This window comes from Neomonachus schauinslandi, chromosome 1 (assembly GCF_002201575.2).
Source record: "Neomonachus schauinslandi chromosome 1, ASM220157v2, whole genome shotgun sequence".
Lineage (NCBI taxonomy): Eukaryota > Metazoa > Chordata > Mammalia > Carnivora > Phocidae > Neomonachus > Neomonachus schauinslandi.
In genome coordinates this window covers 138016524-138036084 of record NC_058403.1, presented here as the reverse complement: position 1 = coordinate 138036084, position 19561 = coordinate 138016524, and the positions used below count along the sequence as shown (strand labels likewise).

Below are 19561 nucleotides of genomic sequence, written 5' to 3'. Positions count from 1 at the left end.
AAGATCTCGTTCCTTTTGATGGCTGCATAATATTCCATTGTATATATATGAGGTGGTTTTTTTTTAAGGGTGAATACTATTCCTTTTGATTTCCATGAGAAATAAATTCCAGAACAATAACAACAAAAAAGCAGCTATTATCAAACACACTGAATGAAAACATCAAGTTTAAAAAAAGTCAGGACCACTTCATGAATACAACGTAGACTGTAAAGACATACCTTTAGCACTGATACTGCGGAGATCTGTGATTTTCATTAAGATCTTTGGAAACATGTGAGGCTTGCTGGGTCGTCTCTTTCGGATATAAATTTTTAGTGCTTCCAGCAGTGGTTCTTGTAGCTTATCTACTTTTGTTGGTTCCTCAAGGTCCTGGCGGTCTAGATAGCAGGAATAAAGTATTAATTGGGATCAGGACACAGAGAGTTATGCACTTGCCAGGCGAGAGGGCTGCTGCCCATTTTCCTTTCTTGTGTCCTTGGCCCTAGTATATTATGACTTCATTAATTCCATGATTCAGTCACATATACAGGTTTGAAGAGTCATGCAACTGCTCTAAGCCGTGATACTTGAAAATGGCCCTCTTGCTGGTCAAAAGCTCATGTTGATGCCTGGCAGCTTTTGTCTTAGGGAGACAATTACCACTTGTGACCAGGAGGTGTCACTACTGAACTGAATTCAAACAAACCTTGAGCGGCTGGGATGGTTTTAAGGTAAACAGGCCCCCGTCATTAAAGCCATTCCTTTTTAACCACTTACGATTCAACCTCCTGTGAGCCAATAGGGGTCAGTACAAAGAAGAAAGCCATATTTTATCCCAGTCCTTCAAGGGTTAGGGGTGGGGAGGGGGCGAGACAACCCAGTGACTTGTAGTCCCAGCCACTAAATTCACCAACAGCACAGGGAAGTCCCTTGCATTATCATTAAAACGTCCTTAGGCAATTTATTTTACAGTAGTCTGATCCTGCCTTGGAAAAAACCGGTAGCAATTGGAGAAATAGCATTTTGGTGTTTCAGAGCAATTTACAACAATATGGAAAAGTGCAACAATCTCCAAGCATGCATGCCTGGCTGTTTATTCACATGGCTTTCTCCATGCAGAACTACTCCAAAATGGAGATAGGAATTTCCCATAAATTACAAGTTGTTCTTCATGGCGTCTCATGAGGGTTTTCTAGGTAGTTGGTACCTCCACAGATTAAGCAGATGGCACTGAGAAGGCCTGTTTCTGTGTCATCCATTTCCAAAGGCAGGAGCTGGTTGGCAAAGGTGAACACAAGGTCAGTCAGAGGACCAAATCCAGCATTGTGCATCTGAGTCCGATTTAGGGTAAGGCCATCTGAAAAAGTCATGGTGTCTTGTTCTGGAGTATACCTGGTGCAAATTCTAAGAATCTGGAAGGAAAAAAACCAAAAACAAAAACATATTCGATGGGTCATCAGAGCCAGCCTGCCCGTACAGCACCAAGCAGATCTAGGAGGGAAAGAAGACGCAGATTTCCAAGGAGCTCTTGCATCACGCGAGGCACACTGCCCCGCTTCTGCACGTGGAATGTCTTCTGCGCCTCTTTCACTTTCTGAAAGAGTATAGAAGCCAAAACATGGGCTAACATTATTTAGGGAATAATAAGTAGGACACAAGAAATTCTGAGAAATATTTGTGCTAAAAGTAATTAATTTGACTCAAATAAACATTTACTGAGTACCTACTTATGTCCCAGGCACTGTGCCAGGTGCTGGGGATAAAAAGAAAAAGATTTTTTTTAAGAGCTTACAGTCTACAAAAAGAAAAAAAAAAAAGGCACTATCTACCACTTCCTAAATGCCTAGCATATGTCAAGTGTTACACGTGCCCTACGTTCAAGCTTTCAAACACTTCAGGAAAGTGAACGGTACTCCTATTTTACAGACGAGGCACTGAAGCTCAGCAAGGTTGAGCCATATGCCCCACGTCACACAGTTAACATGTGGCTGGGTTTGATGCCAACCCAGGTTAGGCTCCCTCTTGCACGATGCCTCCGATCACACATTTCCCAGCCAACTCGAATACAAGGAGCAGCAGTGCGACCGCAGGGTGCTTGGGCACCGCAAGGAGGAGAGCTCTGACAGCCAGAAGGCGATCAGGAGCAGATTCACAGACAAGAGGCAGCATTTCAACTAAGCCCAGAAATACGGCTGGGATTTCTGTAGGTAAGAAGCCTGGGCCACGATGCCACAGTCTCCCAATGGCGTGCCCTTGATATCAAACTCTGCCGGTCACCCTGGCCACACCTGCTACCAGGAAGTTGCAGCTTTGGGTCTCACTCATCGTGGCCAACTCCAAAACGCCCTCTGTTGATACCAAGTCAGTGTGCCTGGTGTTCCCACTGCCCTCTCAGCCCTCACTGCCAGCAAGGGGCTCCATGTATTCAGAGCACTCACCCACCCAGAGGCATATTTCCGTCCCGACCACCGTGAGGGGCCTTGCTGCCGGCCAGGTGTCTACCTTTGACTTTTCCTTCTAAAAAAAGCCTTGGAGCCACATGAAGCAGAGAGAGAAATGTATTCCACTTGGACAGGAGTGAATAACCCGGTAGGCTGAGGGAGCGGTTTTTTCCAGATGCCTGTGCTCAGTTTGGGTGTGGTCACCATGAATGTGCACCTCAGGGTCAACATAGAGGAGGACAGATGTGATCTTCCCGTGACATGGCCATGTGCGGAGGGGGTGGCCCTCTGACGAAGCCCCAGGACTCCCAGCTAGGAGGGACGTCCCTGCAGAAGAGCCCCCTCCCCACTCTCCATATTCCCACCAGGACTCCTACTGCAAGAACCAGGTCACATCTTTTCGTGCCGGGGGTTCGGGGCAAGGACATTGCCCCTGCAGAAGACCATCCCATCGGACTGGCTGAGTGACCACATGAGCTGAGGGGCCGGGCACCGGAGCGCACTGGAAAGCTCGCCTGTTCTCGGGTCCTTGCTCTGGTGTTCTCTGAACCTCCAAGCCAGGGCACCAGGAGCCAGCCCTCCTCCTACATGCTGGACTCTGGTGTGGACTTGGACAAGAGCATTAGGATGCCCTGTAAAGTGAGACCATGGGACACCTGCTGATAAAAAAAAAAAAGCTCAACTCCAATGTCTTCTTGGTTAGAAGAACATCTCCTGAGAGGAGAAGGGGGAATGATGAGCACTCCCACCTCTAATGTGTAAGAACTACTGTTTTATTCATCAGTGACTACACGCCAGGTACTGTGCTAAGGATTTAACACATTACTTAATTCTCCTATCAACTCATGAGTTAGGTACTACTGTTATCCCATTTTACAGATAGGGAAACAAATGCAAAGAGCTTGTCCTAGGTCACATAATGCTAGGTGGCATGATCTGCTTCAGGCGATCTGTCCCTAGCACTTAAGCACCCCACTATGCTGTGCTCTTAACCTCTGCTTCACAGCTGCCCCCTTCCTCTTCCCGCCACTCTCCACACCCCGCTGCCTAAGGTGAAAGGACATCTTAGCCTCATTTGTCTCCTTGGCTCAGTGCCTTTGTGCAGTGCACAAACTGAACACTTCTGCACAGTGACCTACTGGTATATAGGAGTGCACGGCCTGTGGCTTGGAAATGGAAAATTGGCAAACTTCACTTCAGATGAGGGGGCATGATCTAAATCAGGACACATCCTCAAACTTAATATTCCTAGTATGTGATCAAGTGGCCCAGTGAACTGGAAAGCAACCGAATGTGAGTAGTTACGGAAACATTACAAAGATGCCTCTTCATTGGATGGGTGGCCGTTTTGGTCTCTCAGATATTTGCCCAGGGACCTCTCTGAGCCCATCCCGCCATTTCCTCTGGGTCCCTGATCGGCTGGCCTGTTGCACTTCATCTTGGTAGCTGAGGGGCTACAAAGCCATTCCCGATGTCCGAGCACCAAAGGAACCGAGAGGTCCCTGCTTATAAACCTTAGTTTCCCTGAAAGCCCTGGGAGGTAAAGTACAGCGCCCAAGATCACCAAAGCAATGGTGCCAGGACAGACCACAGGACTCCTAGCCCCCAGCCCATGTCCCCCCTCAACCACCTGGAGGATCATGAGGAAATATGCCTGCGTAGGGAGGTGTCATGTGACGGCAGAGTCAGATGCTCGGTATTTATGGGCTCAAAATCTCCAGACGCATTTCCAGTTTGGAATCAAATAGGTACTAAATAAGTCATTGCAGCTGTAGCATGCTGCCAAGAAGTGAGTGCACTAGATCTGTCCCTGCGAGAAGGAAAGAAACCAGGATTTGCTGGAAAGGAATGGAAGACCAAGATTTAGGCATTCGCAAGCTGTCAACAGCTCACTTGGAAATCCAAGTCCACACCGGAGCGCACAAATGTCTCTTTTGAATGATTCTAGTCTGAAAGGTGCCCCTCCTCAAAAGTTGGAAAATATTTGGATTTTAATGAAGCATTTAAACTATATTCTGTTGCCTCTCTCCCTAGAAAGTTCAAAACCCAAACCAAGTATTAATGGGCTGCCCAGAGGGGAAGGCACATGGCCTGAGATGGGAGAATGGTCAATGTCTTCTTTGCTCAGGGAAGCCCGTGCTCCCTCCCTGCCCAGGCTGGGCCCAGTGGGCAGCAGACAGCGTCTGCAAGGATGCGGCCAGGCCCGCCTCTGGAGAGGGGCCAGGGAGTTTCAGCTCGTTCAGGTCAAACACCAGTGGCAACTACCAAGTGCTTCACCAGTCTTAAAACGCCCTTTGTTTGAAACGGGGGTATTGCATCTGGACAGGGGAGCACGCAGGCCCTGCGAGCTGGGTAAAAATAGCCCAGGCGAGGCTGGCTCACGCAAGGAGGGCCCTGCTGGATGGCAGTGGGATTGCCGATGGGCAAACCTGACGCTCCTCAGAGGGAGAAGGACCCTCAGCCTTCCTGACTTCAGCAAGGACAACTGAGTGGCGCTCCACTGCCTGGGGGGCGCCCCCCGGGAGGATCTGAGCATGTGGGAGCCCAGGGACAGAGACCGAGACCTGCCCCCTTCTCTCCATGTCCCCGTGACCCCCCTAATCCAAGCCATCACCTCTTCTCTGCTGAGTCTGGCCCTCCACTCCTGCTCCTGCAGCCAGACCACGCTGTTCAAAATCTCCAGCAGAGGGGACCTTGCCCTTGCTAAAATGCCTCCAGTGGCTTCGAGCTGTTTTCGATCCGTAACATTCACATTTCTTCCTCCATGGCCTCTACCTGTCCCATCACGGCTCCTCCTTTCCCCTTGCTCCTTAACTTCTGGCCATGTTGGTCTTTCTGAATCTCTAGCAACTCAATGTCATAGCAAAGCGTTTGCACCTGCTGTTCCCTCTGCTTTTGATGCTTTTCCCTTGATCTTCACGATTCTTCCTCCTCAGAGCTCAGTTCAAATGTCACCTCCTCAGAAAGCACAGTGAGCACACTTCCTAAAACCCATTACTTTCTATCCTATCACCCAATTTTTTAAAAATATGAAATAAAATTATTTTAAAATTGAGGTATAGCACGTGCAGTGGTTTTAAAATAGGCCACAAATTCTTTGCTTCTACTCCATTTAAGGAGTAAAGCTTTATTCCCCTCCCCTTGAGTGTGGGCAGGACCCAGTGACTTGATTCTAACACAGAATCCAGGGGAAGCAACGGGTGTGACTCTGGAGAGTAAGTCATAAGAGGCGAGGCACCGTGGACTCCTCCTTCTCGACTCTCTTAAATCTCATTTTGGGGGAAGCTGGTTGACACAACATGGAAAGGTCCATGTGGCAAGGAGCTGAGCCCTCCTCCCAACAACCAGCACTAGCTTGCCAGGCACCTGTGAGGAGCCCCCTGGAAGCAGCTCTTCCAGCCCCATAAGCCTTTGGAGGATGAAGCCCCGGCCAGTGTCTTGCCTGCAAGCTTTTGAGCGACCCCGACCCAGAAGCACGCAGCTCCGTCAGCTCCTAACCCACGGGGCCCTGTGAGATAGTAACGTTCATTGCTTAACAGCGCTAAGTTTCATGGCAACTTGATACGTGGCAGTAGATAATGAGCCCAACGTACTGGCCTTGAGCTGTGCCCACGGCTCAAGTGTACAGCTGACTCCATTTCCCCCCAGGTCTACACCTGTGTAACCACCCCCCAGATCAAGACACAAATAGTTGCAGCTCGCCCAGGCTCCCCTGGCCCCTCCTGATCCAATCCATCGCCTCCCCCAGATAACCATTATTTCGACCTCGATTCCTGCAGACTAGTTCTGCCTGTTCTTGAACCTGAGGTAAACGGAATCGCACAGCACATTCTCTCCTGTGTCCGGCGTTCCTGTACCCCGCGTCATAGCGGAGATTCCCGCGGGAGTGCATGAAGCCACGGTTCTTTTTCACCGCCGGGTAGTATTCCAGGCCGCGCCACGGCGCCGGCCCTCTGAGCCTGCCGACCACTGCCCCCCGTCCCCCCGAAGATGAGCCGGGGCCTGCTCTTCCTCTGACATGCTACCCCGCCCTATCTCTAGCATCTGGGGCAGCGGAGTCCACACAGCAGGTGGCTAATGAAGATGTGTTCAATTATTAACGAAGCGGATTCCCTCATCGGAATCTCTCCCACCTCGTAACCCCCCGAGGGGGCCGCCGGGGATTTCTGAGTTCCGAGGCAAAGGAGCAAAGCTCAAATTACTCATGCATCTCAGTCTGTGCACTAATTGTATCTGGCAAGTCGTGGGCAGATCCTGATCCGATCTGACGATCCTCCGGCGCTCGTGGGAATGGGGAAGTGGTGAGGGTAACAGCAGTGACACCCACAGAGCCCCGCGAGCCTGCGGCCGCGCACCTTCCCCGAGGAGGCAGCGCCCGCACCGGGAGCGTGCGCCCCCTGCTGGCGGCCACACCGGCCCTCTGGGAGCCGTGGTTCTCACGTGTTGAGAGAAGTGGGTGCAATTAAGTGTAATAACATATTTTTATTTAACCTAATATATTCAAAATATTTTTGTTTCAACACGTGATCAATATAAAAAAATTATGGAGACGTTGGGCATGTTAAGCGTTTGAAATTGTTTATTTTACGGGGACAGCATGTCAGACCAACCACATTCTAGGCCCTCAGCAGCCACGGGCGGCTTGTGGCTATCCTACCGGACAGCACAGCTCCAGCACGTGTGTGTGTGCGCGTGTGTGTGTGTGTACACACACGTCCTTGGTACTAAAGTGCTCACAGGGACAATCTGGGGCTTACTCATCACTGATACTGGTGATGATCGCTAATTTGAAGGAGCACTGACTATGTGCCAGGTACTGTGCTAAGTGTTACACCTGCATTAACCTAATTAATCATCCCGACAGCCTTATGAGCGAGGAGCTACTCTTCTACCCATCTCACTGAGCAGGTAACTGAGGCTCAGGGAGGTCACATACCCTCCCCAGTTCACACAGCTTCCACATGGCAGAGCTGGGATTTGAACCCAGGGAGTCTGGCTCTAGAGCCCGCGTCCCCTTAACCCCTACACGGGCTGCCTCCTGGTGACTTCCGGTGACAACCAGGGCAACCACTCCGCACCCAGGGGTGAGGAGGCTGGGTTTCAGAGACATGGGACCCCTCATGACTGCAGCCTGAACTGAGGCTGTGGGCTCCGAGGCAGAGCCCGCTCCTCTTCAAGCTGGGTCTGGTCTCCGCTGAGCCTCCGGCAGGGGCAGGACGGGCTCACAGGGGGACGGCCCCCCACGGCTGCAGAGCCACGCGGTCCCCAGAACCCCAGGAGCCACGAATCATGCTGTGAAGCCACCCAGGGCAGTCATGTCTGCGTCACCAGAGCAAGGTTTCCGCGTCACCAGAACCCAGGAGGGCCCCGAGTGGCCTGCAGGGAAGGCCCCCCGCTACCTCCCGCTGGAACCCACCCAGATGCAGCACTCCCAGGGCGGCCCATATTCTGGAATTCCAATTTTGATCGCTCATTCGTTTGCTCATCCATTCATTCCCGAATAGTCCCTGAAGGCCTCCGGTGCGCCTGGCCCCTGCCCCAGCGACCACCCCCAGCCCCCGGCCCGCGCCGAGCTGCCAGTCAGGCGCAGAAGACACGGTGACACAGTTCTGTGACCATGTGTGTGTTCGGCACAGCGAGAGAGACGGGGGCGGGGGGAGCGGCTAGGAACTGGGTGGCCGGTCAGGAAAGGCTGTTCTGAGGGGGTGGCATTTCAGCTGAGAGGAGGAATTGGCCAGGGAGAAAGGGGGGGGAGGGCATCTAGATAAAATAACCCCCTGCGGGAGCCCTCTGGGCCTCTGGCTTCCACTTGGGCTGTGGCTGCGTCGTCTGCAAGATGGAGTAAACAAAATCCCTGGAGGGCGCAGGGGGGCCTCATAAAATGCGAGGTGACTGAAGCCTACTATGTGCCACACTCTGTCCACACCCCCTGTGGACTAGTCATTTCATTCTCTCCAGACCCTAAAAAGGAAGCTTCTGTGATCACCTTCGTTTTCAGTAGGGGGAAACTGAGGCTGAGAGAGGGGGAGGAGTTTTCCCAACTAGCACAGCTAGTAAGCAGCAGCACCGGGTTCGGAGCCCAGGCAAGCTGGCTTCAGAGCCCACACGTGTGACTTCCGTCAAGCCCTGGGCGAGCCAGGGGGAGCTGGATGGGTGCGGGGCCGCGCTGGTGCCTGGGAGACAGGCCTGTGGTAAAGGTGGGAGCAGCCCAGGGTGGGCGACAGGGCCAGACTGCAGAGTCTGGAAGGTCAAGGCCTCGCCTCTCCTCCCTGCCATCAAATGCCCCCACACAGGAAGTGCCCAATGACTGTGTGTGTGACTTCTTCCCTCAACCAATATTTATGCACGCTGCATGAGACAAATGAACGGTGAAAAGAAAAGCCTGACCGTGGCACACACCTCCAGTCAAGCCCAGTGAGTCCTCCTGACACCGAGGATGGAAAATCTACCTGTGATCTTGCGCCCACGTCCTCTCAGGCCCAGGCCCTCCTGCTCACCTCCGGGCACATTCACCTCCTCACTATTCCTCAGCCTGCAGAGCCTACCTGCCCCAGGGCCTTTGAACTACACTCTCCAGGTCGCCCTCCCTTGTACACCTCCCTGACGACTGTCTTTTACTGTTCCAGCTATACTTTTCATTCAGGTCTCTTCAAAGGCCACCTGCTTCCCTAAACATGTGACAGAAACCAAGCCATGCCCACCTCAGTCATGCTCCTGGACTGGATCCTGCCCCTATTTTTCTTTGTGGCCCGTAAGACCCTGCCTATTCATCTGCTTATTATCCATCTATCCCCAGTGGAAGGGCAGCTCCATGAGGGTAGGCATTTTTGTCTGGCTTCACTTTCACTGCTGTGTCTTCCCAGAGCCTAGAATAGCTCCTGGCACACGGCGGGTCCTCAGTGAGTATTTGTAAAAGGGAGAGTGGAGAGGGAAGGGGGTCAGCAGGGAGGAGCAGGGGAGAGCAAACAGAAGGTCAGACAGCCCCAAGGGTTGTTTTTTATGATTTTTAAGTTGAGAGAGACTTGATCCTAGTTACCTGCAGAGAAGAGACAGCTGAGGGGGAGGAGGAGAAGAAACAGGATAGGGAAGATAAAGGGGAGTAAGCAAGGAGGAGACCGTGAGCCCAGGTGAGGGGACCACTCTCGGGGGCTCCCTTTCTTGTCCTGACCACAAACCTAGGGTGCCACAGCTCTGGGGTGAGGGACGGAACGTAAACTTCTATGCACAATGGTTTTGAAGATTTGGCCCATCTTGAGAGAGACCTTTTGGCTACTTGACCCCTGTGGGAAATCGTGAAGCTCGCAGCCGGTTCCCGGCTCTGAGGGAAGCCTGGCTGGGGACTCCACACCAAGGGGTCCTCACCAGACAGACACCGGGACCGGAAATCCTTCTGGAGGGTGGTGTGGAGGGAGCAAAGGTGAAGGGCATGCTCTCCCCTCGGACCGTAACTTGCCATCACAGTGCCAGCCCCAGCAGGCAGCCGTGCGCACGGGAACAAAGGCCTGTCTCAGGGCACATGCAACACGACGCGTTGGTGGCTGTGAATGCGAGGTGCTGGGCCAGAGCTGCCGACCCTTGGGACAACTCTAACTGTCCTTTCTAGGGGCTGACAACAACTTCAGCCTGTGTCTGTCTGTCCTTTGGGTCTGTCTGTCTCACTCTATCCATACATCAATGGCTTTGATAAGAAGATTCTTCTAAATGGCTCAGCCAATTGATATTCTCATCCAAAAGATGCTCTTTGAAGCTGTGCATTTTTCAGGCTCTTGTGATTAATTGCCTTTGCTACAAATTCTTGGAAATGAGCTCTTATCTGGGGCCAAATAAGTACTCCTTCTGCTACATTTCATATGACTGGAGGTCTCTGCCCTTCCCCGAGTAGAGTTTTTTCCTCCTGTGCCTATTGCATCCCAGCCCCAGCCCCTCAAGCCTATGAAGCCAGAACACAGTGGTTGACAGAGTTTCCTGACTCCTGTCTCAGGGTCCGGAATTGTCCGAGGATGCTTATGACAGCTGTGTCCCTGATCTCAACACCACTGCCTAAGCATCTACTACATGTTCCATGTTTATACCCACGACTGTATTTAAGCCCATTTAAAGAATTACTTTAGTTAATGCCTTACTGATTTATATTCCTGTTGGATAGATAGGTAAACTGAGACTGGGAGAGGTTAACTAACTTGACCAAGGTCACAGAAATTGGTTCCTGTTCTACCCCATTCCACCAAGGGGCTAAGGGCTGCTTCTTAGATCCATGGGCAAACCAGAGGAGTGCTTGGGTTGCACTGTAAGTTCGGGATGTGGAAAGACAGCCGGAGGTGGCAAGGAGATTTTAAGGGGGGATCTAAACACCCTGACCCTGAAAGCATGGGGTGTTGTGGAAACAAGATGCTTCCCTGGAGGATCTCAAAGCCTCCTTCTCATTTTGTCTTTCCCAAAGGGCTGGAGTTGAAGGAATCCCACACTGTCACCACTTGACAGCCAGACAAGAGGAGGACTAAGAAACAAGCAAAGAACCAAAGTCAGATCCCAAACGTCATGAAGGCTCCAGGCCCTGCTGGGTGGCTGCGTGATGCAAGGAGTCAGAATTCCACCATACAGCCTGGTGCAGACACCAACCTCCTGGGGCCACCTCACAGCTCCCTCAGCCACTCTAGGCCTCCGGGGCACCATTCACCATGTGCTGATAACTCCAGTCTCTACTCATATCTTGGGGGTGTCTTGAGGCTTAGGTGAAATTCACCTGAGTGCTAAGCACTTGTGAGAAAGGATAAGGAAGCCCAGGCTTTGTTGTGAATTATTCCAGTAGCTCATTATTAACATTGTTATTGATTTGCTCAGGGGGCCTCTATTAATATCTGATGGCCTGGCTGGTTCTCTGCCCAGGGCCCACCTAACACCATCCCCTGTTTATGCTTCTAATCCTCTCATGGCTTCTGGAATAGAAAGATGTGGGTCTTGGGGTTTGGTTCCAGCATTCACCTGACCCAGGTGACTCACCAGTCTCCAGCTCCTCATCTGTAAAATGGGCTGACTCTCCATCCCCAGCCAGCTCACTGAGCTGTGTGAGGCTCAAATGAGCTGATGTTTGTAGATGCTATAGGGTGTGGGTAGGTGACAGGTGAATGCTGCTTTGAGGTTTCATTTTTCTCAATGTCCCTGGGTTCATCCCAGACCCTCTGATTTTATGAGATGAAAAAATACCATTTATATTCTCAGGATCCCTGGCACTTGTAGGTTACTGAGTAACTCATTGCCACTCCTCCTAAGATCCAACCAGTGAGCAGAAAGACACATAAACATTCAAGCTCCCTGCACAACTGCCTCATATGGGGTCCTCTCCTCCTGAGCAGGACTGTGTGTTTAATTACAGTGGGTAACTATATTTGCTTTGCAGAATTGTTTATACCCAAAGCTATGAAAGATGTAATAAAAAGAAAAATCTACACTTTTAAAGCACCACAAAAGCCAATTTTACCTTATTTTCTGATGCACTGCTGGGGGCCAGCTTCCCCTCCCACTTCCTCCAGAGGCCCATCAGTATACACCAACCCCCCACCCCGAGGCAGGGTACATCCCTGTCACCTCTAATGGGAGCTGCTTCCCCACCCAAGGAAACCAACCCAGACAGAATTAATCACACCATCCCTGAAGTCCCCACCAGGGAGAGGGAGGGAAGGCATCCAGCCAGTAGACCCACAGAGGACAAGGTGTGACAGCATCCTTACCCTCTCTAGGGCCCTAGAAGCCACAGCGTGAGAACAGAAGAGGGGAAAGAGGCAGCAGGGATCCATTACGTTTGCACAGATGGAGACACTGAAGTCTATGAAAGGAAGTGATTTTCCTGAGGCCACTGATAGAGCTGGTGTGAGGTCAGAGGACAGAACCAGGGCACCATGAGCCACCTCCAGTGGGTTTAGCCTGGAGAAGCCTGACGGCCTTTCAGAGATTTACAGGACTGGCCCACAAGAAGGGGTTTTTGGGGAGCAAGCAAGCCTGTGACCGAGACAGGCTAGGTCCTTCCCCAAGGTCATGCAGTGGGGGTTCCCACACCACGTCGAGAAGAGAGGAGGTTCTGCCCAACCCAGGGGGTCTCTGAGCCTCTGGCGGTGGAACCGAGATTCAGGCAGGGAGGATGGGGTTCAGTGTGCAATGGAAGTGGCAGGAGGAGAGGCTGGGGAGACCAAAGCCTCTGGAGGTCTTCAAAGCATTTCCATCCGCACCCCCCAACCCAATCCCCAACTAAGAGTTCAGAAGAGCACATACCAGAATGTCCAGGCAGGCAGCCTTCAGCAGGGTGATTTGGTCTGCAATGGTCAAGCCGGTGAAGCCTGGCAGACGTTTAGCAAACTCCACAATCTTAATAATGCACTTGGTGGCCAGTTCACTGAATTTGTCCCAGAGGCCCAGGTCCAGTCGGACTCGGTGGTCAGCACTGGAATTCTAAGAGGGAGAGAAAACACTGTCAGGGGTAGTTTCTGAAAAGCTCGACAGAAGATGAGGAACTCGGTGCATTTTCTACGAAAATGACCAGGGAGCTTCCTATTGGGGTGGCTGGGTGTTTAGCTTGGATTCTTTTAAAAATGCTCAATATCATATCCCTGAACCACTGGATCGTCAAGTAGCAGATAAAGGGGGTTTCTCTTTATGTGATTACTCCAGCTAATACATGAAGAAATGATGGCATGAGGAGTCACCATATTAGAGCCCTGATGAATTACTGGCTCTAGGCACTGGCCATCAGTGGTTGCTAAAATCTTAAGAAGAGGCCATGTTATGGAATCACACCCCCGCACCTATGAAATGGTCAAAGCAGAATGAGAGTGAGCTTCTAGATCGAACTGCAGGAAATCCAAGAGACAGAGGAACATGGTAAGCTACACCATGGGGGATGCAACTGTCGCCATCCAGAAGGCTAGAGCCTCCATCAAACCAATGAATTGGGTCTCTTCAACAAATACATTGCAAGGGCATAACAAGAAATGGAAAGAGAAACCTATAGACTAAAAGCAACTCAACCTAAATGCTTATTAACCTGTAAATGGATAAATCCGTGGCACCCTGTGCAACGAAATGCTGGCCAAGAGTAACAGCAAAGGGATCACAGACACAGCCCACAACATGGATGAGCCTCAGAAGCATCATGCCAAGTGAAAGGTGGCAGACATGAAAGCCTGCACACAGAACGACCCAATTTATAGGACATTCTGAAAATAGCAAAACTATAGGGAGAGAGAGCAGATCAGTAGGGAGAGAGGCACAGGAGGGGACTAAAAAAAAAAAAGGAGACTTACAGTTACAAGGTGTAAACCTTATCTGAATTCTGATTCAAATAAACTAAAGAAACTGACACATGTGAGAGAAGTGGGAATGTGAGATATTAAGGTGTTTGTGATGTGAATTTTCTGTAATGAAAACATTGCTGTTCTCAGTGTTGGCGGAAGTTCCTATCATTCATTGAGAACATCAACATATTTACAGGCCAAATAACACATTTGTAATTTACTTCCAAAGAATATATGACGGGGAGAGAGTGTGATAGCCGCGGGAGGAAGAAAAAGGACCGGCTGGGGAGCGATCCTGGCGTCCGCTAGTCTATTCTCTCCGCTTCCACATTACGTTCACAATTGTTCATAGCAAAGATAAAGGGTAAGAAAGGGACAGTGTGAATGAAAACAAAAGGCTACAATGACAGCACGGAGTACGGAGTCTCTAGGCGACCCCAGAGCTGGAATGGTCACCTGCATGTTTCTTGGGTGCCCCTGGTCCCAACGCCGGGCGGCCCCGGGACACGGGCAGCGGGATGACGCAGCGGGACAGCGCAGCCCCCTGCGGGGCTAACACAGCCGCTCCTCCAGGGAGGGCCCGGCCCTCTCGCCGGTCAGCGGCTTTTATCCTGGACCCGGAAGCCCAGGTTGCCGCAGGAGCCCTTAGCTTCTGGGAGCCAGAGAATCAATCAGGGGGAACCCTTCCTCGGCACCCCTGTGACATTAGCAGATTTCAGTCCACCTGCCGCCACCTACTGGCCGGATCTCCTCATCCATTTGCATTCTTTCATTCACTCACTCATTCGTCCCCTCTCTCTTCCCTCTGTTCCATGAAGGTTTCTTGACCCGCGGGCACGCAGACAGGGGCTGGGGTGTGACAGCCGAGCACACCAGACACGCTTCCAGCCTGGCAGGGAAAGCGCCTGCTGCTGTCTGGGACTTGCCACGGCAGGCCCTATCCGGCCGGGCTCAGGACCTCACCCAGCCCCACCCAGCCCAGACCCGGCTAGCTCTTCTTAGCTGCAGCCTAAGACGCGGAAAGTCCATCTCAGCGACGCGAGCTAACTTGCCATCGAGCGGCTGCAAGTGGGTCCCAGGTCGACCTGATCCAGCTGACAGGGGTGCCCTACAGTAAGCAATGCCTCAGTCTCCCCATTTGTAAAGAGGGATATGTGCCACCTGCCCTCAAAGGCTGCGGGGGAGATGAAGTGGGATCCCAGGGTACAAATGGTGCCTGGTGTGTTCTAGGGGTTTAGTCAGTGTTGGATCTCTTTCCTCAGCACCCCTACTTGCCCACGGCACCGCCACAGGGTTCCGACAACAGCAGTGGTCATCTTCTCCTCTGTCCCCATGAGCAGAGGGAGCATGGCCAGCAAAGTCCCCATTCGGGTCCCCACTCCATGGCCCATTACAAGCCTCAAACTAGCTTTCCTCATTTAATCAGTAAGGAGGATGCTCACAGTACACACAGGAAATAGGACGCCACTAAGAACTTGCCAGAAATTACTGAAGGTCTCAGCTTGTGGCGAGGACTAGACTACAGCATACCCAAGAAAGTGGTTTTTTGGGGGGGTTTTTGTTTTCTTTTTTCTCTTTCTCTAATCTCCAGAGCAGAATCTCTGGTGTGAATGCAGTTGAATGACTATCTTGTATTCTTGCCTTTTTGCCATCCTTCTCTCCTGCCTCTGGAATCCTTTGGAGAACTGCACCCTCCCTCCCTCTGAGCCCTTGGGGTTTGGGTGGGGCTGCCTAACTCCCTTGAATGCAGGGAGGACACTTGACTCTGGTCTGCTTAATCACAACAGGCCCTCCTCCTGGCCACAGGGATCGGTTCAGAAAAGAGCAGGTGCCTGACAGCAGGCCCGTGAAGCTCATGTCTGAGACTTTGGATGGAACAACTGGAGAAGCAAAGCCATCAGTGTGGGCTGCCAGAAGTTTTCCGGGGCTACCAGGTGGAGAAGGCCTTCTTAAAAATGAAGCCAACTCAGAGGAAAGCTGAGGTGAGTCATGGAAAGAGAGAGGGAGAGTGGTTCTGTCCTGATGATACTGAAATGCTGGATCCAGCCATGCCTGATCCACACCATGACTTTTTGGAAAAAGTCTAAGTTATTTGAGTTTGGGTTCCTCTCGCTCATAGCAGGAAGAATTCGGACTGATGAACAGTTATAGCTGAGAGAGTTTAGGTCTGACAATGTCACATCCTCCCTCCAAAAAACTGTTAGGAGTTAGAGAGGAGGTCCCGCCGCCAACACCACCCTCCTGGTCTGAGCCACCATCACCACCTGCCTGGATTACTGCAACAGCCTCCTCACTGGTTTCCCTCATTCCACTCTGGCCGCCTTCCAGTCTATTCTTATCAAAGGAATATAGGGATCCCTTTAAAACAAAAGTCAGAGCAAATCACCATACTGCTCAACATCGCCAATGATTTCTCATCTCAGACCAAAGGCCTGCGAGGCCCTCCCAGATCCGGCCGCTACTCTCTGGCTCCCTGTCTTCCCACTCGCCCCCAGCTCACTCCAGCCCAGCCTCACGGGTCTCTTGCCATCTGTGAACAAGTGGGCATGCACCTGCCTCCGGGTCTTTGCACGGGCTGTTCCGTCCACCTACATGCAGGGGCTCAATAAGTATTTGTTCAATGAATTGATGAGGAATGAAGTTTCCCCAAGTCCTTGCTTGATTCCAGATGTCTCAGGACGACGACTATTCTTAGGATGAGGCTCTCCCTGCTGTGGTCTAGGCCTGCTCAGGAGGTCTCTGCTGCCTCTGGAGGTGGGCAGAGCCCAACCACCCAGTGAGTGAAAGGCGAGGTTCCTGGGGCCTGGTGTTTCGGCCTCTGACAAATGTAAACAGCTCAGCAAAGGGAACTGTGCATCCCAGACGCATAGCTTTAGTTCCTCACCTCAGTGAAAATCAGCCTGGAGAGTCTATAAAACTAGCTTTCATTTTGAATGCTGGGGAGGAAAGCCGGAAAGGAGTTTGCAGAAGGGATGCCACAGAAGGCCTTCAAAAGGTGGGTGCCATCGGCGCCTCCCGCAGCACCCTCTGCAGAAGGTGGGCATGCCTCCTCCAGATTGATTGTATTCCTTCCTCAAGGACCTTGGTGGAATACAGTACACTCTGGGGAACAGAAGATCAAGATGTGCGGCCATTCGGGCTGTAATTAAATTTAATAGGCAGTTTATCCCGTTTGTAGGAAGATGACACGGAAGAGAGGGACAGAGAGGCGAGCTTACGGCGGGAAATCATTTTACAATGGAGTATCCATCTGGAAAAAAAGACATTGGCCCGACCCAGCGAGTGTGAATGAAACCTCCATCTGCATCATATGAGGTTACTTCATCACACATTGGGCTGCGAGAGAGAAGCCTGTCGTACCTTCTATTAAAAATAATGCACAGCCGTCTTAATGGCATGTAAATCTAACTCACTATTATGCAAACCGAAGGGAAGAGGCAGTTAATAAAACACAAAATAACCTGGTGTTTTATTATCCTGGTTGCTCGATTCATAGGCATGAGGTTTAAAATGGCTTATATATTATCCACTAGCTGCAGCAAACGGACAGCTCTGCTTGTTTGGGTTGGTAATGGAGGCGGGCTCGGGGCGCACGGAGGGAAGTGTGGGTTTTCGGCAGCACTTCTGAGACTGAGGGAGAAAGACAGTGAGAGGCTGGGGTGGCTGAGGGCTGAGGAGCAGGACGGCCATGGGGGAGAGGCAGGCCCTCCTCAAACTCTCGCCCTCCCTCCCCCGCTCCTCCTCAGGGGGTGGGAGCCCCTCTCCAGGCGGGCGCCCCACTCCGCCTTCCCACGGTGCAGTGTGGTGGGGGCCCCGGGAGGGCTCCACCCCGGGGCCGCCGTTCGGGGCAGCACAGCCCAACCGCGCTAGGAAATCCAGTGATATTGGCCATTTTTGTGATGCAAAGGGGATTCCCTTTTCCGACTGCCTTACTTGTGGAACAAGACCCATAAATGGAGACGGAATCATGGGTGATTTTGAAGTTCCTGTCTGTGGCAGCTGCTGGATACTACAGTGGTTGAAACAGGGCTGCTCGTGGCTCCTTTTCAGCTAGGGAGGAAACCCAAACTCTTCCCAACAATAAGGGGTTGGGTTTCCCAGGGAATCCTGGGTGCATCTGCCGGGTGCCTCCTTCCCTAGGCCTGAATCTGCCCCTCGACCACCTGGACAGGCTGATGCCCTTTCAGAGTCGTGTCTGCAGACCGCTCCTGTCATCCACGTTCCATGTCTCGTGGCACACGTGTCTGGGCCACAATCCCAGGGGGCAGGCCCCCTTCTGAGGGCTTTGCAACCAGCTCCCTCGAATTCTCATGGCACCCTCCGCTGGGAGGGGCTGTTCTCCTCCCATCTGGCTGGGGTGGAGGCTGAGGCCCAGAGAAGGGCAGTCAGTCGTGCAAGACGCTCAGCTGTGAGGTGAGGGCACAGGATTCACAGGAGGTGGTGCAGCCGCGGTGGCCACACTCCCCGCCATTACACCCTGTCGCCTACCCTCTCGCTCCTGGGGCATCTCGTGATCCCCGGCATCATTATGAAGAGAACATTATGTGCCAGGCCAGCATCTCTCTGTGGTCAACAAACATGTATCCAGGCACTGTGACAACATGGCCTTAGGAATTTACCAGCTGGGGTCCGTCCATCAGTGGGAGGAGGGAGGCATGGGGGGCCCCAGCACACTTTTAGCATTCTCCGTAGAACCGGAGGCTTCCAACAGGTGGGGAAAGGCAGCTGGGCAGCCATCCTGCAACTATGGCTGGAAAGACAGGCACCGTCTTAAAGGCATGGAGCAGCCCATGGATGGAGAGGGTTCTGAGCAATGGGCCATGGGCAAGGGAAGGGGGAAGTAACAAGGGTCTCGAAGGACCTCTCCAAGAGTTTCCGGGAAGTCTGGCTAGAAGCAAGCACAATATCCCTGAAGGTAATGTTTAAAGTGTGCTGGGGCCCCCATGCCTAAAGCAAGCACAATATCCCTGAAGGTAATGTTTTTGCACCCCCATTGCCTAAGATTCTGGGACCAATACATGAGACTGGAAGGGCCCCTCTGGACAGCTGCAGCCCCTTCATTGCTGGTGATCTCAGAGATTCAGGGACCTTGGCCGGAGTGCAGGGGGATAGCCTTTGGAATATACCAGCTGGAAGGTGTAGATCAGTGTTCCAGAGGATGTCCAGGAGATGCTAGATTTTGGGGTGGTCTCAGCTGCTCTGAAAGACCACTGATGGCAACTCCGTGGGCACCTCTAAGAATGAGGCAAAGCCCTGCCCTGCTCACCTGCCAAAGCCTCTGGCCAGGCACAGGGCAGCCAGGGCTCACCCTCTTGGCACTGCCTCTCCTGTCTAGAAACCTCACTTGGCTCTCTGTGGCTAATGTTCACATACCTTATGCCAGCTCACAAAGGCCCCACCAGCTAGCCCTGACCTATCTCCTTGGGCTCTGCGTCCAGTCCCTCCTCTGCCAAACTCCATGCCATGCTCATGCTCTTCCCTTGACCGAAAAGGTCTTTTCCTTTTTCCACCACCCAGTAAGAACAGAGGAACGTAGCCCAGTGCCTAGAGGGCATTTTTCACTAAAAGCCGAAGACTTGTGATGTGTACTGCCAGAGGCTTCTAAAAGCTCACAAAACATGTGACAACATTTGATTTTCAGCCCGACTTCACAGAAGAGCTGCAAGCATGGAAGGGTAAATGTCCGTGCACTCCAATTCCGCGCTCAGCAGGTGTTATGGGTTGAATCTTGTACCCATCCCCCCACCGCCACTGCAAAAGATATGTTGAGGTCCTAATCCCCAGTAACTTCAGAACGTGACCTTATTTGGAAATGGGGTCTTACCACAGATTATCAACTTAAAATGAGGTCAT

The 19561-nt window shown here is 52.0% G+C and overlaps 1 protein-coding gene across 4 annotated transcripts in view; it reads right to left on the bottom strand.

Moving 5' to 3' along the window:
* Positions 1-19561, bottom strand: part of RARB (retinoic acid receptor beta) — a 385733-nt gene that overhangs the window by 2719 nt on the left and 363453 nt on the right. For 3 of the 4 annotated variants that reach the window (XM_021678917.2, XM_021678919.2, XM_021678920.2), the window contains 3 exons: positions 12690-12866; positions 1190-1394; positions 222-380 (listed from right to left, as the gene is read on the bottom strand). In XM_021678917.2, coding sequence (XP_021534592.1) covers positions 222-380; positions 1190-1394; positions 12690-12866 — 541 coding nt within the window. The remainder of the gene's footprint in view (positions 1-221; positions 381-1189; positions 1395-12689; positions 12867-19561) is intronic. The other variant, XM_021678921.2, reaches the window with a different exon arrangement.